Source organism: Leucoraja erinacea, chromosome 12, assembly GCF_028641065.1.
Source record: "Leucoraja erinacea ecotype New England chromosome 12, Leri_hhj_1, whole genome shotgun sequence".
Taxonomy (NCBI): domain Eukaryota; kingdom Metazoa; phylum Chordata; class Chondrichthyes; order Rajiformes; family Rajidae; genus Leucoraja; species Leucoraja erinaceus.
The window spans coordinates 24,098,414-24,125,184 of NC_073388.1; the positions used below are offsets into that span (position 1 = coordinate 24,098,414).

General features: G+C 39.7%; 1 protein-coding gene across 3 annotated transcripts; it reads left to right on the plus strand.

Annotated features, from left to right (window-relative positions):
• The first annotated feature begins 53 nt into the window (after positions 1–53).
• On the plus strand, positions 54–25,845 carry tmlhe (trimethyllysine hydroxylase, epsilon). 3 transcript variants are annotated; one of them, XM_055643824.1, is made up of 9 exons: positions 77–181; positions 4,831–5,120; positions 11,990–12,176; positions 14,859–15,035; positions 15,220–15,496; positions 19,207–19,326; positions 20,077–20,313; positions 21,589–21,727; positions 22,658–25,845. In XM_055643824.1, the coding sequence occupies exons 3-9, from the start codon at positions 11,993–11,995 to the stop codon at positions 22,787–22,789; spliced, it is 1,266 nt and encodes a 421-aa protein (XP_055499799.1). In that variant the 5' UTR covers positions 77–181; positions 4,831–5,120; positions 11,990–11,992; the 3' UTR covers positions 22,790–25,845. The 3 variants fall into 3 exon arrangements, with proteins under 3 accessions (XP_055499798.1, XP_055499799.1, XP_055499800.1); XM_055643823.1 differs by lacking the exon at positions 4,831–5,120 and having other exon boundaries at positions 54–181; XM_055643825.1 differs by lacking the exons at positions 77–181; positions 4,831–5,120 and adding an exon at positions 8,106–8,384.
• Positions 25,846–26,771: the final 926 nt, after the last annotated feature.

The following is a 26,771-nucleotide window of genomic DNA, read 5'->3' on the forward strand; positions in this document are numbered from 1 at the left end:
CCCCCCGCCGCCGCCGCCGCTCGCTCGGGATCCCTTTGCGACACCGCTGCAAAGCACTTTACGGTAGCGCCTTCAACGCTGACCAAAGATGCTCGAAGTTTCGTTAGTGCTGACGACCAAAGATCCTATAGCAGAGCAAAAAGAAATGATTTAAAAAACATTGAAAAAGACAACTACTGAGGTGGGATTAGAATTGTGCAAATTGGTTCAAGAACCATATGATTTTACAAAAGTTACTGTTCCTGAGCTTACATGATTTGGGGTCGGTGAGCTGCGGGACTTTGTACCTCTTCGCCTGAGCATAGCTATTTTTGCCTCCACCACAGTGCCATGGTTTTGATAGTGGTGGATGTTAATTTGATTTTAGATGCTTGTATGTATGACTGCAGGCCTTTCTTGATGGTCAGACAATAAAGGAAATTCCCCAAGTATGTGGGTCTTGAGGCCTTTGTACTGCCTGATTATAGCTATGTGAAGTAGCCATGGTTTTGATAGTGGAGTTCCTTGATAGATGCTGCCTTCTTGATGCAGTCCCCCAAGTAGATACTGTTGATGGTTGGGAGGACTTTGCCTGTGATGGACTGGGCTGAGTCCACCACTCTGCAGACTTTTGTGTTCCTCTGTGTTGGAATTGTTGTACCAAGCCATAATGCAATCAGTCACAGTACTTTCTACTGGGCATCTGTAAAGGTTTATTAGAATAAACATTGACATTCCGAATCTCTTTAAACGTCTCTGAAAGTTGAGATGCTAGCTCACCTTCTTCATGATTACATCTATGTACTGGGTCAGGGACAGGTCATCCGAGATGTTATCGTCCAAGAATTTGAAGCAACTATGATGCCCAATGCTGGTTCCCCAGTAAAAACTGCCATTTGGTCTCGCAGCCCCTTTCTGGAGTCGACAGTTAGTTTCATAGTGCTGTTGACATTGAGCAAGAGTGTTGTTATGGTATCACTCAACCAGCTGTTTTATCCCTCGTGTATGCTGACTCATCACCACTGTGATTCAGCAAATGGCAGCAGTGCCATCACCAAATTAATCACACCCCAAGGCAAAATCATTGAACTTAAAAATGCAAGGGACTTTGAGCTGAGTTCTGTTGGGACCCCCTTCAAACAGCCTTCCAGTTCCTAATCACACATTAACTGTTACTGTTTACTTTCTGCCCTACCTGTCCTGGAAAGATAGATACAATGTAATCAATTAGTAACATATGCATATCTTTCATCTCCACGCAGGGATTATGGTTTTGGTTTATTTGAGTTCCTATTTTCTGTGTTACTATCATGCTATTTCTGTTTTTGTAATACATTTTTGGGCTTTCCTTGATTTTATTTGTCAATATATTTTCAATTCCTCTTTGTTTCCCTAATTTCTTTTATCTATTTTTTTTTTAATCTATGGGGCCTTTTAGACCACCTACACTAGTAAGCTTTTAGGTTCTGAATATATTTCCTTTTATTGTCTCCTAAACTGTCTGCTTTTGACATCTTGGCCTGTGTAGCTTTGGGAACACTATCCTTTTTGTTATGGGAGAATAAAAGCTGCAAGTGCAGGAATTGTCCTGTCGGTTCCTTGACTCTGCTCTGCCATTCAAAAGATCTCTTTCATATACCTTGAATCATCTGTAGCTTGCTTGAAGTACAGCAGTGGAGAACATTGGTGAGACTGCATCTGGAGACTATTTCCCATTTCCTAGTTCCCATAGGAAAGGCTATGGGAGAGTCTATAACCAGAGGGTGTAGGTTTGTGGCAGAGTTGAGATGTTCAAGAATTCATCAGCGGACCTGAATGAAAATGCCACAGCCGTCACTGAGTTCATAAAGAAATACATGGATGAGTGTGTACCAACAAATGCATTTGGCATTTTCACCAGCCAGAAGCCCTGGTTGAACCAGGAGATTCGTAATCCACTGAAGGCTAGATTCATGGCGTTTTGGGCTGGCGATCCAGATACAAGATGTCCAGGTATGACCTCAAGAAGTTAGACAGACAGACACTCGTCAGGTGTGGCAGAGCTTACACACTGCAAGGCAAAACATGGAGGCATAAATGGCAACGATGCATCATCTTCAGATGAGCTCAACACATTTTTACACACTTTGAAATGGACAACACAGCACTTGTACAAAAACTCCTGACATCCCTGTGGCCTCTGTTTCTAAGGCCGACATCAGAGCATTTTATAAGAGGGTGAAAACATGCAAAGCATCTGGTCCTGGAGGCATACATGCATGAGTGCTGAAGACGTACGCAGACCAACCAGCTGGATTGTGCAAGGACATCTTCAACCTTCCGCAGTTGTAGTCTGAGATTCCAACCTTCACCAAAAGGGCAAGTATCGTACATGCCCAAGTGGAGCATGGCGACCTGCCTCAATGGCTACAGTCCAGTAGCATTTACATCCACCGTAATTAAGTGCTTGAAGTAGTTGATTAATGTGTGAAACAACTCAAGCCTCAAATGACCTCAATCTGCTTCAATTTGCCAGAACAGGTCAACAGCAGCTGATATCTCACTGCCTGCCTTTCCACTCTGCTCTGGACCATCTGGATAACAGGAACACATATGTCAGGCTGCAGTTCATTGGCTCTAGCTCGGTTTTCAACACTCATAAATTTGCTGATTACACTTACTTTTGTTGTCCGAATCACGGGCAGTGATATGTCAGGGTATAGGAGTGAGATTGTAATACAGGAGTTGAGTGGTGCTGCAACAACAAACTTTCAATCAATGTCAACAGAGTCAAGGAACTAATCTTTGACTTTAGAAAGGAATGTCCGGAGATTACGTGCCAGATTGCATTGGTGGGTCAGTGATGGGAGAGATAGCAGTTTCAAATTCCTGGGTGTTAACATCTCGGATGCCTTGTCCTGGTCGCAGCACATAGATGTCATTATGAAGAAGGTGGCTAGTGCCTCTACTTTCTTTGAGATTTAACGAGATTCGGCATATCACTGAATACAATAACAAATGTTTACAGATGCCGTGAAGAAAGTATCCTAACTAGAATCATGGCCTGTAATAGCAATTTCAATGCACAGTAACGCAAGAGATTGCAATGTGTGACGGACACAACACCTTCCATCATGGGCAAAGCCCTCTCCACCCTCTAAAGTATCTACATGAGATGCTGCTTCAAGAAGGTGGTATCCATCATCAAGAATCCTCTATAATTGGGCCATGCCCTCTTCTCACTGTCATCAGGCAGGAGTTACAGAAGTTTTAAGTCCCACATCAGCAGGTTCTGGAACAGCTAATTTCATATAACCATCAGGTTCTTATCTGATGTGTACAACCCTCGGCAATGAACGCCACAAATCATCTCTTACCTACCAAGAACTGGGTTCTGTGTTTTTGCACTAATTTCTTGTTTTTGTTTTTGTTGCATGTATAACGTGTGTGAGTCTTCCTGTCATTGATGCTGCTGTAAGCCTACTCCGCCCTCCCCAATTGCCATTACACTGAATTGTCTTCCAGTTTATTTTTGCTCAAAACTAGCAACAACAAAAAACGTTTTTCCTCACCTAACAATATTTATTTGTGAGCTATCTTCAACCACCTCCAAAATGATGTCAGACTTAATCACCAAAATGCCCCCCGCCTCCCCTAGTAACAATCCATCTCCATTCCCTGCAACTCAGTTTATTCAGTGCCATCTGCTCTTTTGTTGAACTTGCAGCATAATTATTTTTTAAGTCTTCCTGGATGCATTTGAAGAACTCTGTGGCATCTGTAACTTTGGCACCAATTCTATCCCAATTAATTTCAAGTTGTTGAAATGAACCATTATTGTTTTCTTTATTTGGAACATCTCTGAAAGTTACCCACATATTTACAATCAGGCAGGTCTACAGTGTTACCCCTTATAATATGCATGGATTTTTTTTAATTGTTTTACAGTTCAATTTAATGGTTTGTACATTCTAATTCATGTTGTGATGTTTCTTTCCCATCTTTATTTACCTGTTGCCCTTTTCTCCTCTGTGTGGAGTTTGTACATTCTACTGGTGTCCTTGTGGGTTTCCTCTAGAGGCTTTGCATTCTTCCCACATCCCATAGGCCGGTAGGTTAATTTTCCATTGTAAATTACACCTAATTTGTATGACTATGGGTGGAATCTGAGGGAGTAGATGAGAATGTGGTGAAATAAAAAAAAGGATTAATTCGATGAGTGATTGATCTTTGGCAAGGATTTGGTGGGCTGAGGAACCAGTTTCTCTACTGCGTCTCTGTATGACTGTCTTGATTTTTAATATTTGTTATTATTAAGTATTGCCAAGTTTCCTCGTTGCCTGCAAAAATCTGGTATTCATTCCCTAACTTTTGTTGGCAACTTTTCATCTGACTCGCTCTGCTTTCTTCTCCCTACTGAGCCAGTTTAATCCTTGCACCAAAGCACACAAACATTATCTGAAAATATTACTTCCAATGGTATTATGGGCCATCCGGCTAATACTCCCCCAGGTCTTTCCAAAACAGTCCTAGGAAACTTAAAGGTTTCCCTCGTTACCATCTCTTTAGTCACAAAAATGTAGAGACCATATCATTAACAACAAATATAACAGACCAGGAAGTGAAAATAAATTGCTGCTTGCCAGAAATAGATGATTTGGGACCTGGCGGTGAGATTATTTTTCATAAAACAGAAAATGTTTGAAACACTCTGTATGTCAGCAGCATCTGCGAGGGAGTAACAAAGGTAATGAATGTCTCAGGTAGAAGACCATTGGAAAGATTTTGTCAGAATTCTAGCATCTGCAGTTTTTGATTTCCATTGACAGTGTTTTTTTTATTCATTATTTTTATTTGATTCATTACTTATAGTTCGCACTTTTACAATTGCACGGAGTGGAGAATCGTATTCTAATTCCTGTGATCGAATTACGGCAAACTGGCATATGAACTCCCCAGCCAAAATAAATACCGCTGCAAGGGAATCTTTCTGCCACATGGACAGACTCTATGGAGTGATCGTGTTTGACTGACAGAAGGGCAGGGCAAGCATGTGCACTAACCGCGGCGATGGCTGTATATAATGGTGGGGGAAGGTTGCTGCTCGTCCTGTTTATGTCAGTTGCTGCGGAGTGTTGAGCGCAGGGGGAATATTGCTGACGGTAAGCGTGCGCAATGGAGATGACTGTATTACAATTGTTCAAAGATAGTTTTTCTTAATATAAAATGTCGACGGTCGCGGTACATAGGAACGCGCGATGAGCTGCGGGAGGATCAGGCTGCCGCTGCAGACACAGTCCCCACTCCCCGGTATAGGTCTCTACATTGTAGTTGTGCTTCTCTCCATTAGCAGAGCGCTATCAGACAGTCCCGGGACGGACGGGAGACCCAAGTTAGAGTTTTGTTTTTCCTGTAGTTCCGAGTTAAAGGCGCTGTTTGAGAAAGGAGTAAATATCACCGCGTTGGGAATACAATTTGGTCCGCGGGAAAATCAATCCCCAAATCGACTTTGCAGCTGTCTTCGTACGTAAGGCCAATATGAAAACATAATTGTACTCATGGCAACACAGCCCTATGGTATTATTAATGTACAGAATAAGGTTTCATTTTTTAATTACAATTTCAAAAATACAATGCATTTCGAAACACTAAAAAGTGGACGTTGCCGCGTTTAAATTGTTCAAAACTTGTGCTGCAAGTGCAGAAAATCTGTCGTGTCTGCTCGACTGCTGAAATTTGTCAATCAAAACAAAATTCCGTCATTTAAATTGTGTTGAAATTAAGCTATGATAGACCAAGTGGCACAGATACGTGGGAATCGTGTGTTTAGTTATTCTCTGAAGAAGGGTTTCGACCCGAAACGTCGCCCATTCCTTCCCTCCAGAGATGCTGCCTATCCCGCTTTTTGTTTCTATTCTTATTTGCAAACCTGTTGTACCTGTGTTCCTTAACAGCAAGTGACTTATTATGAAGATAGACACAAAAAGCTGGAGTAACTCAGCGGGGCAGGCAGCATCTCTGGAGAGAAGGAATGGGTGACGTTTCGGGTCGAGACCCCTCAAACTTATTATGTCAGGTCTTCTTTGTTATCTGTACTTTTAATGGGCTGCAGATTACTGAATGTGCTGGCACATTGAAGAAACGTTTCAACAATGACTTTTTTTGTGCCTTTCCTACCTGGTTCTATATATTAACGAGCTGAGCAAAGTCTTATTGCATCTATTTTGGGTTGTTCATTTGGTAGAGGAGCCAAATTAGTTGGAATGCCTGCCTAATATGAATAAAATACACTCTTCACAAGTTGAGGGACATTTTGTTGCTGAGGATTTTGTAATACAGTGCACTCCTCCGAGAACTAGAAAATTTAAAGCTTCCTATCTTTTACCATTGTTCTCCAAGCTTGATAATTTAACCTAGTTGGAATAAAAGTTTCCAGAAATTAATTTGACTCTGGGAGTGCTGGTGATGGACTCCTAAAAAGTTAATTTGCAAGTCAATGTAACTGAAGGCTGATAAATCCCCAGGGCCTGTTGATTTGCATCCTAGGGTACTTAAGAAGATGGCTCTAGAAATTGTGGATGCATTGGTGATATTTTTTTCCAATGTTCTATAGATTCAGGATCAGTTCCTGTGGATTGGAGGGTAGCTAATGAGAGAGAGAGAAAACAGGGACTTATAGACCAGTTAGCCTGACATCGGTGGTGGGGAAGATGCTGGAGTCGATTATAAAAGATGAAATAGCGGCACACTTGGATAGCAGTAACAGGATCGGTCCGAGTCAGAATGGATTTACGAAGGGGAAATCATGCTTGACTAATCTTCTGGTTTTTTTTTTGTGGATGTAAAAGGAGAGCAAGTGGATGTAGTGTACCTGGAGTTTCAGAAGGCCTTTGATAAGGTCCCACTTGGGAGATTAGTGGGGCAAAATTAGAATGCATGGTATTGGGGGTAGGGTACTGACATGGATAGAAAATTGGTTGGCAGACAAGAAACAAAGAGTAGGGATTAACAGGTCCCTTTCAGAATGGCAGGCAGTGACTAGTGGGGTACTGCAAGGCTCGGTGCTGGGACCGCAGCAATTTACAATATACATCAATGATTTGGATGAAGGGATTCAAAGTAACATTAGCAAATTTGCAGATGACACAAAGCTGGGTGGCAGTGTGAACTGTGAGGAGGATGCTATGAGGATGTAGGGTGACTTGGACAGGTTGGGTGAGTGGGCAGATGCAGTTTAATGTAGATAAATGTAAGGTTACCCACTTTGGTGGCAAGAACAGGAAGGCATATTATCTGAATGGTGTCAAGTTAGGAAAAGGGGAAGTACAATGAGATCTGGGTGTCTTTGTACATCAGTCACTGAAAGTAAGCATGCAGGTACAACAGGCAGTGAAGAAAGCTAATGTCATGTTGGCCTTCAAAACAAGAGGGGTTGAGTATAGGAGCAAAGCGGTCCTTCTGCAGTTGTACAGAGCCCTAGTGAGACCACATCTGGAGTATTGTGTGCAGTTTTGGTCTAAAATCTGAATCTGAATCTTGCTATTGACGGAGTGCAGCGTAGGTTCACGGGGTTAACTCCCGGGATGGCTGGACTGTCATATGTTGAAAGAATGGAGCTTGTATACACTGGAATTTAAAAGGATGAAAGGGGATCATGTGACTATTAAGGGATTGGACATGCTAGAGGCAGGAAACATGATCCCGATGTTGGGGGATGCAGAAACAGAGGCCACAGTTTAAGAATAAAAGGTAGGCCATTTAGAATGGAGATGAGGAAAAAAATTTCACCCAGAGAGTTGTGAATCTGTGGAATAGATCTGTAGATAGAGCTCTTAAAGATACTGGCGTTTATAAGGTTCAGGGGGGACCTCATTAAAATGTACAGAATAATGAAAGGCATAGAGTGGATGTGGAAAGGATGTTTCCACTGATGGGGGCATCTAGGACCAGAGGTCATAACCTCAGAATTCAAGAGTGCTCTTTTAGAAAGGAGGTAAGGAGGAACTTCTTTAGTCAGAGGGTAGTTAATCTGTGGAACTCATTGCCACAGAGGAAAGTGGAGGCCAAGATGGTGGATATTTTTAAGGCAGAGATAGACAAATTCTTGATTAGAACGGGTGTCAAGGGTTGTGGGGAGAAGGCAGGAAAATGGGATTAGGAGGCAGAGATCAGCCATGATTGAATGGCGAGTAGACTCAATGGGCCGAATGGCCTAATTCTACTATAACATGTGAAATGAAGCTTGCATTTTCTTTGCCTTCAGGTGCTATACGGTACCACTACAATCAGCAAGGAACTTTAACATTTATAAATTCTGCAAGACAGTGAAAAGGAAATAGTTATACAAAAAACAATTGGGAAACAAGTCTATCCATGGTCGATCAAGAGATGGTACATTGTGTTCCAGGTGGATTGGGGTTGGACAGGTCAGTTCAATAACCTGATAGCTAACCTGATAGGGGTTCAGGAACAGCTATAGGAATATAGCTGTTCCTGAACCCAGTTCTTCAGTTCTGTCTCTTTTAATACGTGCTATGTTATGAAAGCATAAATGAAGTGTGTGCGGGGACTTTTGAAAGTAATAAATGGAGCATGGCAAAGATTGGAGAGCATGTTCCTGTGGTGACTAATATTAGCTGAAGATTCTGCTCCCCTTCTAGAACAAGGGAGAGTGCGAATACAAGTAGACCAAAGATTGAAAAAAGTGGAGGATGCAACTCTTGCAATCTTGAAAAAATAACTTGGCATTGAATGATCAGAATTAATTTTGGCATGGTTTTCTATATGGACTCTAGCAATAGGTTTCAATATTTATTGGTGATTAATTCATTTGCATTAAAAACATGTAAACTAAAATTATTATTATTGTCTTCTGAACTATGCATCGGAAAATAAACGTGTGTTCATGCACAAAGGAAATAAAGGCATTAGTGTATGGAACATTAAACTATACATTTATTTTAAACAACTATGTTCTTGGTTTATACAAATATAGATGCTGTCATCTGTTGCCGAAACATTTTTGTGGCTACTTTGCTTGTGTGGCTGGTAGATCCAACTCAAATTTCCTTTTTGTGAAAATAAACTGTTCTTGGCTAATTTTCATGTCATTTTTTGATAACGTTTTGTTATGCTGGGGAATTGTTGGGCACTCGTGTATTAAAACATACTACTCTTGTAAATAATTGGATATCTAAGCATAATTTCCACAGATGTGCAGTGGAAAGCATTTTATCGGGATGCATCATCCCTTCCTTCGGGGGGGATGCAACCTTTCCTGCCGTATCCCCGTCTCCGTGTCCGTCTGCGGTGCGACCCAACTTCCGACCCGACTTTGGAGCCTCGGAGGCTCGGCCGCGGGCCAGTGGACGACATCATCGGGAGCTCGAGTTCTGTTTTCCGGAGCTCCCGCAACTACAGCTGCGTCCGCTGGACTGGAGGACGGCAGCTTCGACCGCCCCAGGCCGCGGAGTTTGAACCGGCCCGTTTGCGGAGCACGGATTCAGCCGCGGGACTTACCTACCATCACCCGGCGGGGTCACAACATCGGAGGCTTGGATTGCCTCAGCGCAGAGGGAGAGCAAGGAGGGAAGAGACAATGACTTTGGGACTTTAAACTGTGTTGAGTGTTTGTTATTTATTCTATGTTATGACTGCAGGCTAAACCATTTTGTTGCACTGAAAAGTGCAATGACAATAAATTGAATCAAATCAAATAGCATGGTTTGAGAACAGCTCATCCAAGACTGCTTGAAATTGCAGATAATTGTGGAAGCAACCCAGGCCATCATACAAACCAACGTCGCTTCCATTGATTCCATTTACACCATGTTGCCTCTGAAAGGCCACCCGCATAATTAAGGATGAATCTCAGCCGAGACACTCCCTTTTCTCCCCTCTCCAAATTGGTCCAATTAGGCAAGAGGTACAGAGTGTGAAAATGCATACCTCCAAATTTAGGGGCAATTTCTTCATAGTTATCAACTGAATTGTACTCTCACCAGCTAGGGTGCGGGCCTAACCTCCCATCAACCTCATTGGAGATCTTTGAACCATCTTTAATCAGACTTCATTTTGCACTAAATGATATACCCCTTATCCTGCACCTGTACACTCTGAACAGCTTCATTGTAATCATGCATAGTCTTGATGTTCATTGTACCTTGGCACACATGACAATGAATGAAACTAAAAAAAGCAAAGGAGAAGCTGGTTTCCTTCAAGTGCAAAATTATCCCTTACGGCCTAAGCTGCAGACCTTTGGAAAATGTTGGTAATGCAATCTTAAATACACTTAGAGTCATTGAGTGATACAGGGAAACAGGCCTCTCGGCCCAACTTGCCCACACCGGCCAACATGTCCAGCTACACTGTCCACCTGCCTGCGCCTGGTCCATATCCCTCCAAACCTGTCCTATCCATGTACCTGTCTAACTGTTTCTTAAACGTTGGGATAGTCCCAGCCTCAACTACCTAATCTGGCAGCTTATTCCATACACCCACCACCCTTTGTGTGAAAAAGTTATCTCTCAGATTCCTATTAAATCTTTTCCCCTTCACCTTGAACCTATGTCCTCTGGTCCTCGAATCCCCTTCTCTGGGCAAGAGACTGTGCATCTACCCGATCTATTCCTCTCATGATTTTATACACTTCTATAAGATCACCCCTCCTGCACTCCAAGGAATAGAGACCCAGCCTACTCAACTTCTCCCAAAAGCTCAGACCCTCTAGTCCTGGCAACATCATCATAAATCTTCTCTGAACCCTTTCAAGCTTGACAATATCTTTCCTATAACATGGTGCCCAGAACTGAACACAATATTCTAAATAAGGTTTCACCAACGTCTTATATTTGATGAAGATTTATGTAAACCACAGCACAAAAGGGGAATTGAGAGCGCTGCTGGTTAAGTCTCCCTTATTGAGGTATGCTTGAGAGCTGGTTGAAGCCTAGTGCTGAGAATCAAACCCAACAATATGTTGCTTCAGCAATATGTTTTCAGACTTTTTTCTGAAATCTAATTATATAAAAGGCAGGCTTACATTAGTGTGTGATGTCATTCAAACCCTCAAATAATTGAAAGACTGTTTAGTTGCACCAAAAAGCATCAATTTATACGCAGCAATTCCATGAACAGATTTGTTGATCAGATTATCTGTTTAAGTAATACTGTGAATCTGAAAGTAAATCCTGGCAAAGACTGAAAATAAAAATCTGTCACAAAATGAGGGTTTCAATCTGACTATGCAATAAACTGCACACTTAACCATTCAAAGCAAATATTTAATCAGCTTAGCAAAATTGTTTCAAACAATACAAATCCAATTTCTTCCTGAAAACATTTATTTTCGCTCTAGTCTCTTGAGGAGAAAAAAATGTTTTGTATTTGAATGCTGAATGACTGAAAGCTGGTCATCATGGTACATTCATAGATGTCAGCTGCAAATGAGCCTTCTTTAATTGACATTTTTCATGTGACTGTTTCATGTTTAAATTTTACATTACTGTATTACTTCAATACAAGCAGCAGCCCAAAAAATCTAAGATATCCTTTAGAAATGTTCTTTTGACTTAGTTCTTACGGTTGTGAAGAAAATATGCGAAGAAAGAAGGCCATTTACTTCCAATACCTTATACTGGCATTTAATAAAGATGAAAGATATTCTGTGACATGAGTTTATCTAATCACCCTTGTGTTCCTTTTGACTTCAAAAGGATGTGACGACCAAAATTAGTCATGGCTGTGGCAGAATTCAAACTATTGTATACTAACATGAACTTTCCTTAATGACCTGGTATGAATTTTAGCCTGTCACTTGTTCGTACACTTTCAAACCAATGGGATTAGTTTACCTATACACCCTATAATATTTGAATAAATCATCCCTCGAGCACCTATGTTTTGTGGTCTATTTTAGAAAACCTGTTAATTAACATGCTAATGCCAGTGTACTTTTTGAATAGTAAATTTCAAATTCTAATGCAAGATACGTTTTTTTTCCCTTTCTACAATCTCATCCCCACCTCAGAAAATGTATTTGAACCGCTTACTACGTTTTGGTGTCGGTGTACAGCATTTGAAGACAGATGTTCAAGGAATGAGGCAATGGCATTGTCGCATAAAACAGCTTTTACCTGCAGTAAACACACTACGGTGTCAACATGGTGCTCCAGATTCTATGAACTGTTCGTGGTTGATTCATGACAATCACTTGGGTAAGGTGATAAGATCCTCACTTATTTCAAATTGTTTAAAAGAAAAAGTATGGATTTTCATTAACCCTACGTTTTTTTTCAAAATGCCACATTTGGAAATGCAGTTCCATCTTGCGGTCTAACAATTCCATTTATTTTGTTCTGTTCCTTTGTTCTTTTTACAGAACTCTAAAAATTAATTTCCGTTTTTAAAAACCCCAATTTAATTATGTTTCTTCCAGATAGTGAGTTCCAGACCATCGCCACTGCATTTTGTTTTTGGGAGGAAAGTGGAATGATCCCATGCAGTACTATCCTTTTCCTATCTCTCATAACTGCCATTAGGTTTTTTTTTTTAACCTGGCTACTTTTCCTTTCCACCCCCTTACCTTCTCACCAGGTTTTACTTGTCAATCCTTGTTCAACTTCACTATGGCCAGATCAATCATGGTACTTTCCATTGAATTACTCACACCAATTACATTCCACATTTAGATTGCTCATTACACAAGCCCATTATTATTCTAAACTGTGTGACGCAATGATTCCCGTTCTCAAAGTAGGCCCTCTGACATTTGGTCCACCTCCATCCAATGTCACATTTGTGTTCCCCCTATGATCATACATGTTTCCTCCAGGTATTCTAGTTTTACCGAACAGCCCAAAGATGTGTGGGTCGGTAGATCAATTGGCCAAAGTTAATTACCTGTGGGAAGTAAAGAATAAAATCTAAGGGGTAAAGGATGAGAAAATAAAATTGGTGTGGGTAGGATTGGTATAAAAGTTGCAGTGTACAGTTAGCATGGGCAGAAGGGCCTATTTCTATGCTGTGACTCCATGACATTAGATTCTGCTTGACCTGAATTTTCCCTGCATTTTCTGTTTTAATTCTTACGTGATTGTTCTTCTGCCGCAACACACTAGTATCCATCTCTCTGAAAATTTCGTAACAATGATCCTCAACTGATCCCTGGCAGGACACTTCACGGCACCAGAACTGATTTCAGTTCACCAACAAAAAAGCCATGCTTGTGCACCATGTTTCTAGCTGCACATCAATTAGCCTTGCCTTTGCATTTCTACATACCATCACTGGTCTCTAGTTACTGAAGCCTGAGAATAGGATCTCAAACTCCTGTTCCCTGTATGTCACTGATATATGACATCACATTCCACCACCTTGCACCAAACACCACACAGTAGAAATTAACATGTTCCATGTTAAATTATTTTGATCTGCGTCCTAAATTTCAATGATATAATTGGCGATCTATGCAAAGGTCTGAGAGTATCCGACCTTATGAGCTAGTGTGTGTGATAACGTCAATTGCTAGGACTGACATATTTTCTGGCCCAACATGCAGTGGAAACTCTAGGTTGTAGATGTCCTATTCATCTTCAATTTTAGAGCCTTACAGTACAGACACAGGACCTTTGGTCCCTATCTATACTAATCCCATTTACCAGCTTCCTTGTCCAAATGCTTCCTTGGCAATTTGAGTATTTGATCCAGATACTATTTAATTGGTGTGAGAGTGCCGATCAATATCATCCAGCCATACAGTGTGTTTCAGATATCAACCGCCGTCAGGTTTGAGACGCCCTCTAAATCTCCTACCCGTTGACCTAAACCTATACCTTCTAGTTTTAGACTGGTTGGAATCTGGAATGCACTTCCTGAGTGGAACTCTTGCTATATTAACTTAGTATTTGGATGGGCACTCTAGAGAAAAAGTTTGCTATTATCCAGCCTACCTGTGCTTCTCATAACTTTGTACAACTCGATTAGTTCCCGCCCTCGGCTTTCTTCCTTCATTCCAAGAAGAACAAAGCCAGCCAATCCAATCTCTTCTCACTGAAACACTGCTTCCTGGGAACATCATGGCTGTGATAGAGTTCAAACTATTGTGTAGTATTTTCCAAACATCAACTGGTGGATCTTCCCTGCACCCTCTCCAGTGCAGTCATATCCTTCCTAAAGTGTTGTTCCATTATATTATGTACAAACTGAAGGTAACATCATTACGTTGCCGAATTAGTTAATTTTAGTTTATTAGTACACAAATTCATAAATGGCTCCAAAGATCCTTTTTTTAAAATGCAGAACTTGTTGGTCAGTGCCAATTTTCGGACCTGTTTGGATATAAAGTCTGCATAGGAAATGTTTGATAGGAATTCAATGGTGATGGTTCCAAATTCCTCGCCATTGTTCCCAAAGATCTTATAGCTATAAGATCTTTGATTGTTCCAGTATTAACTAATAAATCTTTACATCTTTCCTATTCTTACCACTTTGAAGAGGTAATTGCACGTATTTGTTTACTGAATGAACTCCCATTTTCCATGTTCCTAAACCCCATTTTACTTTCTGAAAAAGCAAAGAGAATAATTATTTAGTTTCATGATGGATACAGGCTCAGTGTGGCAAGACCAAGTGTGTGGAAACTATCTTATAACACTAAAGTCTTGCTTTAATTGTGAAGTGAAGCAAATGTGCACAACAATGACTTATTCACTTTGGATAATTCCTGATGCTTAGATGTTCCAAATCTTCATTTGTAGTTACTAACAAATGTTTTCTTGTACTTCTGTTTAGCCTCTTCCCCCTCTCTCCCCTAGAATATCTGTATTTGTTTAACTGATATCTGAATATGTCTGGTGCAGACAGGTTATTGAAGGCAAACCCTATCGTTACTATTCCAGAATTAACGTATTCTGATTTGGTGATGCGTTTTGATTATGTTTGGCTACGGGATCATTGTCGCTCTGCATCATGTTTCAACTCAAAAACTAATCAACGGAGCTTAGATACTGCCCAAGTGGATTTGGCCATCAAGCCAGCAAACATACGTTCAGATAATGATGCAATCTACATAACTTGTGAGTTGTTCTTTCAATCTACATTATAATTGTTTTCAGCTCTATTTTTCCATTACTGGAAAGGCTTCATCCTCTCTCCGGAATGAAATAAAACTGAAATTCGTACATAATTAGTACTTTGATTTGTAATACTAGGTCTTCATGCTTTTAACTTAATTTGGTATCTTTTCTGTCTCATTTGCAGGGCCAGATAATCATATGACTAAGTTTGGCTTGTCATGGTTGGCAAAACATTCTTTTGAAGGCCAGAACCAGACTGTTCAAAAGCGCATCCTGTGGAATGCTGCTGTTTATAACAAAGCAAAAATGCCTTATGTTACTTATAATGCTGTAATGGAATCAGACAAGGAACTAAAAACATTCTTGGAGGCCTTCCTTCTATATGGAGTCTCTTTTATTGAAGAAGTTCCTGCGAGCATTGAGGCAACAGAAGCCATAGCATTGCGTATTGGCTTGATCAGGTGAAGTTTTTGAAGGATTTTAATTATTTGTTGAAGTTGCCTTTGAAGATTTAAGTCCCAAGATGATCATCATACAAACAATAGCCAGTTGTGGCATATTTAATACTGTAACTCAGAAGGCATATGCAGTTGCTATAGTATTAAGTTTGGTTTTATTCCCACAATTATGTCGATATTCAGTAATATATACTATAATAATATCTATTATGTAGATATTCCATTTGTTAATGTATGAAGACACTATTTGCTACTTGCCAAGTATTGTGGGAGAAATTAGATATGAAGTCAATAAATCACAATTTCAAGCACTTGTGAATTAGCCCTTTGAGTTATAAATTTCCACTGTTCTGCACCTTTTTTTTTAAATTCATTGTGCCCTTGCCTGTTCTTTAAAACTTTCCAAGTAAACCAACTCCACTGCTGTTTAACCATGTTCCCATTAATACACTTATGTCTTTATATGGTTTTCTTGTACATCACTTTGAATCAGAATCTCAAATCCTTTTGTGCATTGTATCCAGATTGCATCCACTTGCTAACATTGTTTTAATTCCTTGACTTGCTGGGTCCTTTTCCCACCCTTTTCTGGATCTGTGTCTCCAGCTTTGGGATAGTCTACCTCCAAATATCCATTTTGTGTCCAAAATTCCATAATTATAATAACTATACGTCTCTCACCATGAGTCCTGTAAGAATTCCATTCTATTCTCCCAATTCTTGTCTCTCATAACGGCTCTCCTGGCATGACTTTCTGCAGAGTTGCCTCTGAGGGGTCTTCCTTAACTGTGGCTTCCTTCTACCATAATTCCGAACCATTGACCACATCTCGTCTATTTCCTACATCTCATCACACCCCTTCAGAGCAAGGACAGGGTCTTCAGTTTGTTGCCATCTACTCTATAATTGTCTGTATTCAACAAACTTAAAATTACTGCTGTTCTATTTTTGTTCTTTGTCATGTCCTTTATCCATAAGTATGCTCCAAATCCGAGGAATATCACCTGTTTGCCCTACTGCCCCTCTGCACCATTCTCCAACAATGGGTTTGAATACCTGAATACAGTCAACCCTTGCAACAACAGAGAACAGTGGGAGGAATGGTGTCCATTATTGCTGATTGCCTGCTATAACCGAGTGTTGGGGGGTTGTGTAATGTTTAACCCAAGGCCAGGAGGGAAGAAGCGTGGCATTGGGGGGGGATAAACAAGCGTGAATTCTTACGAGGGTTTACTGTATGCACAAGCATCTTCCTGTACAAATTTTACTTGGTGGTTGGGAGAAAATATATCACTGCCTTGCCTTTGTTTATTTTATTATTTTCCAGTTTACTTTAAGAATCATTTGAAGTTTCCGACTCCATCCTTGATTCTATAATTTACCTATGATTTTACTTTGCAACAATAGCTTCTGACTTTTTTTAAATACAAGTTTTTCTGAATTGTTTAAGAAGGAACTGCAGATGCTGCAAAATCGAAGGTAGACAAAAATGCTGGAGAAACTCAGCGGGTGAGGCAGTCTGAAGAAGGGTCTCGACCCGAAACGTTGCCTATTTCCTTCGCTCCATAGATGCTGCCTCACCCGCTGAGTTTCTCCAGCATTTTTATCTACCTAGTTTTTCTGAATTGCTAATTTTCTAACCAAATGCTGTGCGGGTCCTTAAATTACACAATTCCTCGCCAGTGCTACTATATGTTATCAATACTGCAGCTTTTCTTGTTGTGGGCACAGTATCATACTTCCCCTGGTATTTTGTGCTGGCATCTCCTCCATGCATTTCAAATCTCCCTTTGTAACAGCATTTGTTTCTCCAATCCTATTTCTAAAACCTGTTTCTTTTTTAAAAACAGATTTCTATTTCTTACTGGTTACAATAACCAGCCCTTCCCTATCCACCTCCTGCGAAATAATTTAAACACTCCGAACAGAACTCTGAGGTGCAACTTATCCAAATGAACAAATCCCTCTCACTTCAAAATTTGGTTCTATGTATCCCTGGAATTTGAAGCTCTTTATTTTATCTATCCACACATTAATCTGTTTTTTGTTTAGTTTAGAGATACAGTGCGGAAACAGGCCCTTCGGCCCACCAGCGATCCCCGCACAATAACACACACTAGGGACAATTTTACACATACACCAAGCCACTTGGACTGTGGGAGGAAACCCAAAATCTCGGAGAAAAATCACGTGGGCACGGGGAGAACGTACAAACAGCACCCATAGTTGGGATCGAACCCGGATCTCTGGCGTTGCAAGTGCTGTCAGGCAGCAACTCTACCGTTGCACCACCGTAGCCACTCCTGTGCCACCTGTTCTAACATTTATATTCCTATATACCAAATGCCACAGCATTCGGATTTCTTAAGCGTTCTTGCATGATCAAGGATGAGTTGTGACTAATTTTATGGGTTCTGAGGACACAAATGAGGCAATTTTGGAACCACTGACTTCTAAAGATGTGGCAGGATGGGTGGGTGATTTGTAAGATTATCTCCCCCTTCAGACAATGGTCCTAATACTAGGCATCCCATTTCTTTATCATCCTGAATGCTCCTCCTTTGCTTTGAGCTGCTGTGAACCAGACTCCCAGAAAATGATAGGATTGTTGAATTTATTTAAGAAAGCCTTAAGCACATCCTTGAAACTTGTCCCCACACACCTGATAATGTGATCCCATGTACAATGTTTACATATTCTATTGTGCTGCTGCAAGTAAGAATTTCATTGTTCTTTCTGGGACGTATGGCCATAAAACACTCTTTGTGTACACTTGTCACTGGGGAAGCAACACATCAGATACAGAAGGGTGCTTATCTTTCTGACTTGGATTCCCTGAGACAACTACAATTACAAAACTATATTTCTACACTTTACAGTTCAGTCACTTGACCTGCTATGCTGTGTATACTTTTTAGATTACTTTCATTGCAAGGTCCAATTGCCCTTGAAGGAATGTTAAGATTGTTTGTGGGTCATAATGTTGAAGGATTCCTACACCCTGCTTCTTCGTAATCTATTTGTCAGAAGGGTCTGTTTCTGTACTGTATGACCGACTCCAAGGTTCTAATATTGGATGGCCACAGAGATACAAACCTAATGTACTTTTTTCATATTGAGCGCTATCTGAAACAAGAAATTCTCAGACCTGCAATGACTCGAGCTGTTTCGCACTGCAAAATTTGAATTTGAGTAATTGGAAGCACAGCCTGTAAACGTGGTTAACTAGGAAATGTTGATGAATCATTGTATTCTGATATGACTCAAATTGCATGAAGTAAGACTTGGCTGCACAATTATTTTTTGAATACCATTTGCTTTAATTATTTACATGATGTAAATATCTCCAGCTACTAATTTTTTTTCTCTGTGGCCTCATTATGTTGTTGGACTACTTCTCTTTTCTTTTAATATATTATTTGCTCTCTGGCCTATAGACTGAACCAAACTGCCTGATGGAGCCGGGGAGGAGTTGCACAATCAGGCAGAGGGGAAATCGTGAAGCAGGTAGCAAAATAAAAAGTGCTGGGTCATTGATCTCAAACAATTATAATGCATCGTGGGTATTTCCAGCAATTCATGCCTTTTAGTGCAAGCGTTAGAAAATTGAAATATTTTTATTTTGTAGTTCTTGCAATTTAAAAAGGTACATTAACTTAATTTTCCTTTGGATGTTTTGAGGATGGTTTTAAGTTTTAACTTTGTTGCTCTAGGGAGTCCATTTATGGCCGAATGTGGGATTTTACTTCCGACTTCTCGCGTGGTGATACCGCTTACACAAAAGTGGCACTTGATCGGCATATAGATACAACTTACTTTCAGGAACCTTGTGGGTATGTGTATTACTAGATAGGTTGTAACATTTAGAGATGCTCTCCATTCATTGCTCACTATTCTGCTATGATTTGAGGTAGATGATTTGGTAGGTTTTTTTTCAGTTATTAATCTAACCATTAATGTTCCTATAGATCTTCATTTATTCCCTCAAGACAAACTGGGTATATTTTAAATATGATTCCTCTCTGTACTTTACTGATCTTGAATGGTTTTCAAGAGTAGAAAAGTAAAATAAATATATCCAGCATTTGGACATCCTGATCGTTTCATAGTGAGTTTGTTAAAAAAATTTGAGACACTTAATTGTTGAATACTATTCAAGATTCTTTGTCAGGGTTTGCCATATAATAAATAATTGGAGAACATGTCATGGGAAATGTATACTCTTTAACGAATAAAGGTTAACGGGTCAAGATTCTTTGTCAGAGTTTGCCGTATAATAAATAATTGGAGAACAACATGTCATGGGAAATGTATACTCTCTAACAAATAAAGGTTTGTGGGTTTATTGAATGATCTGATCCATTTGGAATCTAAATTTAAAATAGTGGATTTGCAGACTGCAATGCCTGGGATATTGAATTAAGGGTTTTGTTTTTTCCTAATACAGATTGGTCTGGTTGGTGCACTGCTGCAAACTGAGGGATTTATAGTTAATCATCTGCCAATGAACGCAACCTAAACAAATGTGTTTATCTAATGTCATCTACCCTGTTCATTTTTCCTCTTTTTTTTTTAAATACAAGAGTTCAGTTATTTCATTGCCTGAAGCATGATGGAACTGGTGGAAGAACTCTGTTGGAAGATGGGTTTAACGCTGCAGAAAATGTACGAAAACAAAGCCCTGATAACTTTGATTTACTCACTAAGGTGCCAATCAAGCATGAATACATAGAGAATGTAGGAGAATGTCACAATCACATGATTGGAATTGGCCCAGTTCTGAATGCTTATCCATGGAATAACGAATTATATTTAATAAGGCAAGCAACTTTTTTTAATTTGTCTATAATCTTTGAAGGAATAAACAGACAGCCCAAACATATTCCTCGTGGTGTCAATGCTATCGACAGAGTTGGGGAACTGAGACTTTGTTATTCAAGTGTTTTTTTTTAGACTGGTAACTGACATCATTTTGCATTCCTATGGCTACATTAACCTTATTGGGACTGCTGTAGATTGAGCTAAAATTAGTTAAAAACTGGTTTGTAATTTTAAACCAACTGACACAAGAAGACTTTTATTCAAACAAATTCCCTTTTTCCAGCTGTATATAATTGGTGAAATCTACCCACATATTTGGCTGATTTTATAATACTGTTTTAACAAAACTAAATATTGTTTTCAAATCATGATCACCAAGAGCATCTTCTTTTGTGTTCCCATTCCGACACTTCCTTCACCCCTATCCCCCATCCTGGAGACCTTTTTATTGGAATTACTGTGGTTTTGACCAGCTGTGACTGGGGTTGGCGCCATTTGCTAAAACAACTGCAATTTGTCATGGCTGCTTTAAAGAATGTCACGTCTCCCCAAACCCATGATCTTGCACGGAAGGGAAAAGGCAGCTGGCGGATAAAAACACCACATCTCCCAATATGCACTGCATCAATTCATGGTTACTGGGTCAAAACCTAGATGGAATGCCAATGTAATGCTACACACACGCAGCAAGCTGAAGGTGGCCATAATCAATAGTGATAATTGATTGCTTGTTTTGCTGTTGATGTTTCAGCCTGTATTTAAATAGTTTAAAATATCTCCACTAAGATTGGCTGAATGGTATATTAATGGAACGTTATATTTTTGATCGGTGCTTTAGTGTGTTAGTAGATTTTAGTTTTGGAGAAATCGCAGCAAGGAAATTGACTGCCATCCCCAAGGTAACGTCTCTGCTTATCCTTGAGCAATAACCCCAATTTATCCTTGAGCAGTAACCCCAGTAACCTCCTAGATTCTCTGTCACGTCGGTCCGCGGTTCTAATACTCTTAAATCCTTTTGTGATCTGTGTTGGTTGGAAATTCTTGTTAAGTGACTTCACACCCTCTTGCTTTATTCTTTCTGAGAAAGTTTTCCCTGCAGTTTCAGATCCTATGCATATAATGTTGTTCTTGCTTTTCTCAAATTTTCTCCAGAGGCAACTGTTTGTAGTCCACTGTAATTCATCTAATTTTAAAATTATTCCAAATTTTGTGAAACCCTTTTATTCCTCAATACTGGGAACATTATTCTTACCTACTGTTTTTTTTTTCTACAGATACAATAATTATGACAGAGCTGTTATTAGCACAGCGCCTCATGATGTAATCCATCAATGGTACATAGCACACCGAGCCCTTACAACAGAACTCAGGAAGCCAGAGAATGAAATATGGGTAAAACTCAAGCCTGGAAAGGTGAGGAACCTGTCCTAAATTGTATAATTTTTAAATGTTATAAAAATGTCCTGCTCTCTGAACTTGGATGGAGTACAGTTTTCATTGATGATGTGGAGCAGCATGTACATTCATTTGATCAAATTAGGAATTGTCACAAAGCATTTATTTGTAATCTCACTTGGTAGTTTCCATGAAGACTGTCAAAATAAGCTTAATTAACTTGCTGTCATAGAATTGGATATGTGTTATATGCAACTGAAGTAGTAGTTGAATAAGCGTATAGCTCATGAGAATTTGTTGAAGATAAGATCTCTGAGGTTAATTTAATTGAAATATACATAGAATCTGCCCTTGCCCACCGAGTCCACACTGACCATCCGTGTTGTCCCTTTTTGTAGTTTCAGTATCTTTTGTCGACATCCCTTTCCAACATTTTAAGGGCTAATGTAGCTTGATGTAAATAGCTTAATTGAGGAAATGTTAACCTCGCCAAATCCATGTGTTACATCATGGAGGTTCATTATTCAGTTAATAGCTAACTTTTCATACTCCTTCCTATAGTAGTAATTGGTTTAAATATAAACAAACAAAATAAAGCTGTTTTGAGGTGTTAGTGCTTCTCATTAAATAACCAGCTCTCAATCTGCTGTAGATGCCTTAATTGTCCTAAATTGGGTTTTATTGGTTCTTAATTTTCCTTGCAATCACTATTATTTGGGAGAGAGGAGTGCCGGGTGTGGTTTTGGGTGGAAAGGAAAGGAGCAAAATGCACATTTAGAACGTGCAGTTGATAAATATGACCTACACACTAAAGATTTGGCTTTTTTTTGGAATGGTGGGGGGCTGGGCGAGGAGCAGTATTCTTGGATGTGCTTTCTTGGAAAGTCAAAACTCTTCCACGTGGGGTGAAATTGTAACGTTTCTCATGACTACTCGTATCAATTACAGGTTCTATTTATAGATAATTGGCGAGTCTTGCATGGTCGTGATGCATTCACAGGTTACCGGCGGCTCTGTGGCTGTTATCTGATGAGAGATGATGTGCTGAACACAGCAAGATTTCTTGGCATACAGATTTAAAAATGCTTCTGAACTTGAAGACAAATTATGTTGCAAGAACTCTGGCTCCTTGATGAATTCCAGATCTAATTAATGTAGCATGTATTCGTACAAAATTCATGAAAGAGCATGCATTGATTAATTATTTTTCAAATAAATTTATATTTTGCTTTCATTGCTCAATTAAAACAACTTGTGAATGTTAATGGTTGCTCTTTGACACCTTTCTACCATTGTCACTTGGTTTAAATGTAGCCCAACCCCACAAAAAACGTGCCTTCTAACTAGTTTGCTGGTTATGTGAAGTAGAATACAACAGCAGAGAACTGAGTATTTAAGAAACCTCTGGAATGGGGTCGAAGAGAAAGGTGTGTACATTAGGCAGCTTGGTTTGAATATAAAGAAGCAATGCCTTCGAAGACTGAATCAGTGGCTTAGTGAATAACACTCCTGGTTCACTCCAGCCATTTATAAAAAATCTCTAGGCTAGTCATCAGAGTCAGCACTGCATTTGCAATTAAGTATCTCATCTTTCAACAGAAATTTTGACAGAGCTTTGGATGTCTTGAAAAGATAAATTGGTTATGTCCATGCAAGCTTTCCTATTTTTAAACTCAAATTGTTTAGATTTTCCGGTATCAGCAAAGGAAATTGGTTTTGATATTCATGAATTGCTTTTGGAACATTGCTTTTGCTTTTCTGAGGCAAGGTTTTAAGCAAAATATTTTGCGGTGCTGCCTTCAAAGCTGATTGATAAATGCTCTGTTTTCACATATTCTAGATGAGCTTTCAACCGTGAATATCTAGTTGGAGATCTCTCCAAACAAAACTAAAACTAGAGATTATTTTTTATGTAGGGCTCTTTGTAAAGTTTTAAATGTTAGGCAGTGCATCGGTGGGGCTGCTGTAAGTAAACAATCTGCAAGACATGATCTTGAGTAAATCCCCCAAATAATTCATATTCCTTCTCCACAATTAACACTAGAAAAATGAGCAGGCCATAAAGCTCTTGCCAACTAATTGGTGTCTTGAGTTCTCTTTCCTACTGGGTTTTATATGTCTCTTTAATTCACACGGGTTTGTTTTTTTCAGGAGCATTTGTATCACACTTTACCTTTGTTTGAGGTGACGGTGAGCGGGGGGGCTTCACCGTGTAATTAAATGCTATTTCAGTCTAAAATTATACTCGGTGTGTTCTGTTTCCCACTTGTGGCTTGACAACATTGTTAAGGGTAAACACAAACAGTGCTTTCTTCTACAGTAATTTCTTCCCACTTTATCTTGAACAGTAGTTTCATCTGCTTCCTTTCAATGCGAGGGATGATGTTGAAATCTCAGGAATTCTGGACAATGTAAGCCAATGAATCCACTATCTCAGTCCATTAAAATGCCTGCCTATAGGTTATCGGGTCTCCAATGCTCATAATCTATTTTTTTTTATGTGTGAAATTGCATCTCTGCATTAAATTGTTCCCCAAAATAATTTCTCCTTTTTTGCCCAGTTTGCTTTTTACATGTTCAGCTCTTAAATTCTGACTTCTTTATTTTCCCAGTCTCTTCTCCCCTTTCTGCCACTGACAGTACCTCAGTTGTAAAGGATAATATATTGAAATAATTGGTGTGCTATATTCATTTGGAGATTTGATTGGGAGAGAAGTTGTTTTTTCTTCAATACAGATAATTTCAGGATAATACTGCTTCCCCAATGCCTTTGTCAATTAGGCTACTGATGTGCTACAAGATATTTTAGAAAGAAGAGTGTGTTGTTGAAGAGCTGTGAATTATGGTCCATATTGGATCAATTTGTAAGTAGAATGATAGAAATTTCATAGGCAGATTATGAGAAGTTGGAGTTCTTCTGAAGGTTGCCAGGAACTTCCCAAGGGGTAGTAGTAGTAGTATATGAATTACCATGAAGGGCCACTAATAAAAGAATAGCACAAATGAATGTTACTGAAAAGATGGTGCAGAAGCAATGGCTTTTTATTTATGGGACATTAAGTGCAAATTGTGGAATTTATGAAAGCCAGACTGATTAGATAGTAATAGGACCAGGACCTAGATATATGGGGGAGAATTTTTGTCAGTGAGAAAGGTTGACTTTAGCATGGTCAGAAGATGTGAACCGGATGGCTGTCTTGGAAAATGCTTAAAATTTGCTACAGACTCTAAAGGTTTAGTCAACAAGTGTAGAAATTCAAAATGAGTTTGGAAGATAAAAGAACCAAGAGCTAGTTGCTTTTGACTGTGGAGGCCAACATTGACTCCACAGTCAAAAAGGCCCAACAGAGGATGTACTTCCTGCGGCAGCTGAGGAAACACAACCTGCCACAGGCAATGATGGTCCAGTTTTACACTACCATCATAGAGTCTGCCCTCACCTTCTCCATCATGCTTGGTGGCTGAGCCAAACCAGACCATGACATCCGCATTCTGCAGCGCATCGTTCGATCAACCGAGAAAGTTGTTGGCTGCAACCTTCCCCCCCCCCATTGACGAACTGTACACTGCATGGCCAGGAAGCGAGCAGGTAAGATCATCTCTGACCCCTCTCGCCCTGACACAAACTCTTTGAAATGCTTCCCTCTGGGAGGCGACTCCGGACTGTCAAAGACATAAACATAGCTTTTTTCTACGAGCAGTAGCTCGACTCAACAGCCAAAAGTTTGTAGCGTCTTTTTACTCTGATACTTTATTTTCACATGGTTAAATTATGTTTTATTTTTAATTGTTTGCTGTATATCGTGTTTTTGTCCTTTTGTGAGCAAAACACCAAAGCAAATTCCTTGTATTTATACATACCTGGTCAATAAAAAATGTATTCAATTCAATATTCAATTATTCAATATATATACTGCTTATCAAATACAATGTTATTCCTTGCTAATTTGACAAGTTCTTGTAAAATCTCAAGCTTTCCATGAACTGATGAAAAATTGATTTTCTTGAGGATTTAAACTCGTAGCTATTGTATTATTCCTGTTGCATACCGTAATCTCCTTATGTTATATTCTGTCCAATGCTACAATTACTGTTCATGGTTAATAAACTGCTCCTTCCAGTGTTATGTGCCATGTTATTTTTTGTCTCAATCCCTTCTGTTTCCTCAATGGTGCTTAACCTTTTTGGCATGCGTACACGCATACGCAAACAAAACATTGTATGTGCTATGTACCTTTTGTTAGGTTCCTAAAAATGGGCTCAACAAATGGATATGTTATTTATGACCCCTTCATGTCCCTCGGTAAACCCCCAAATGACCCCCCCCCCCCATGGCGGTCCCAACCCCCAGGTTAAGAACCACTGTGTTACCTGATACTTTATCCTAAGACAGGAAGTACAGCACAGGAGAAGGGCATTTAATCTCCTGTCATTCCATGTAATCATAGCAGAGCTGTGATCTAACACTTCTCTTCTCCCATTTCCACGAATACCATTTGGTTATTCAAATTTAACACGTGGCCTAATATCGATTGTAATGAACAGAAATGAACCAGTTTGAAACTATCCCGTGTGTGCAACACTGTTTCCAGACTCCCCCCCCCCCCCCCCCCCCCCCCCCCCTGATGAATCTGGCTCTGATTTGCAGATTGCGCCCCTTGGTGCTAGGTTTATTGTCACGTACAGAAATACAGTGAGAATCTTTGTTGTGCATGCTATCCAAACAGATGATATATATACCGTACATAAATCGAATCAGTTTAAACGTGTACGTTTTTGAATCGTGGAGTGGTTGTATCACATGGGAGCAGATCCTTCTCTGGGAAGAGCACGCAAAGAATCACCACACTGGCTCCATCTTGCCAGATGATGCTAATGGCATAAACAGTATTTGTTGACCTTTTCACCGTAGAAAGCTTTAGTTTAGAAGGCCAATTGGGATTAGCCCAAGACGATGAATATTATGGCTTTTCATGTGCTCAATTTGGTACATTTTAAAATTGGGGAAGAGATTCTGTCTTTTGAAGTGAGTTCCAGAGCCTACTTGCCACTTTTGTTTGAG

Coding starts and splice junctions, on each gene's coding strand:
- tmlhe (XM_055643823.1), top strand. CDS start 11,993: ATGTATTTGAACCGCTTACTACGTTTTGGTGTCGGTGTACAGCATTTG. Junction 15,036..15,219: donor TGATGCAATCTACATAACTT/GTGAGTTGTTCT, acceptor TCTCATTTGCAG/GGCCAGATAATCATATGACT. Junction 20,314..21,588: donor AACGAATTATATTTAATAAG/GCAAGCAACTTT, acceptor TTTTTTCTACAG/ATACAATAATTATGACAGAG.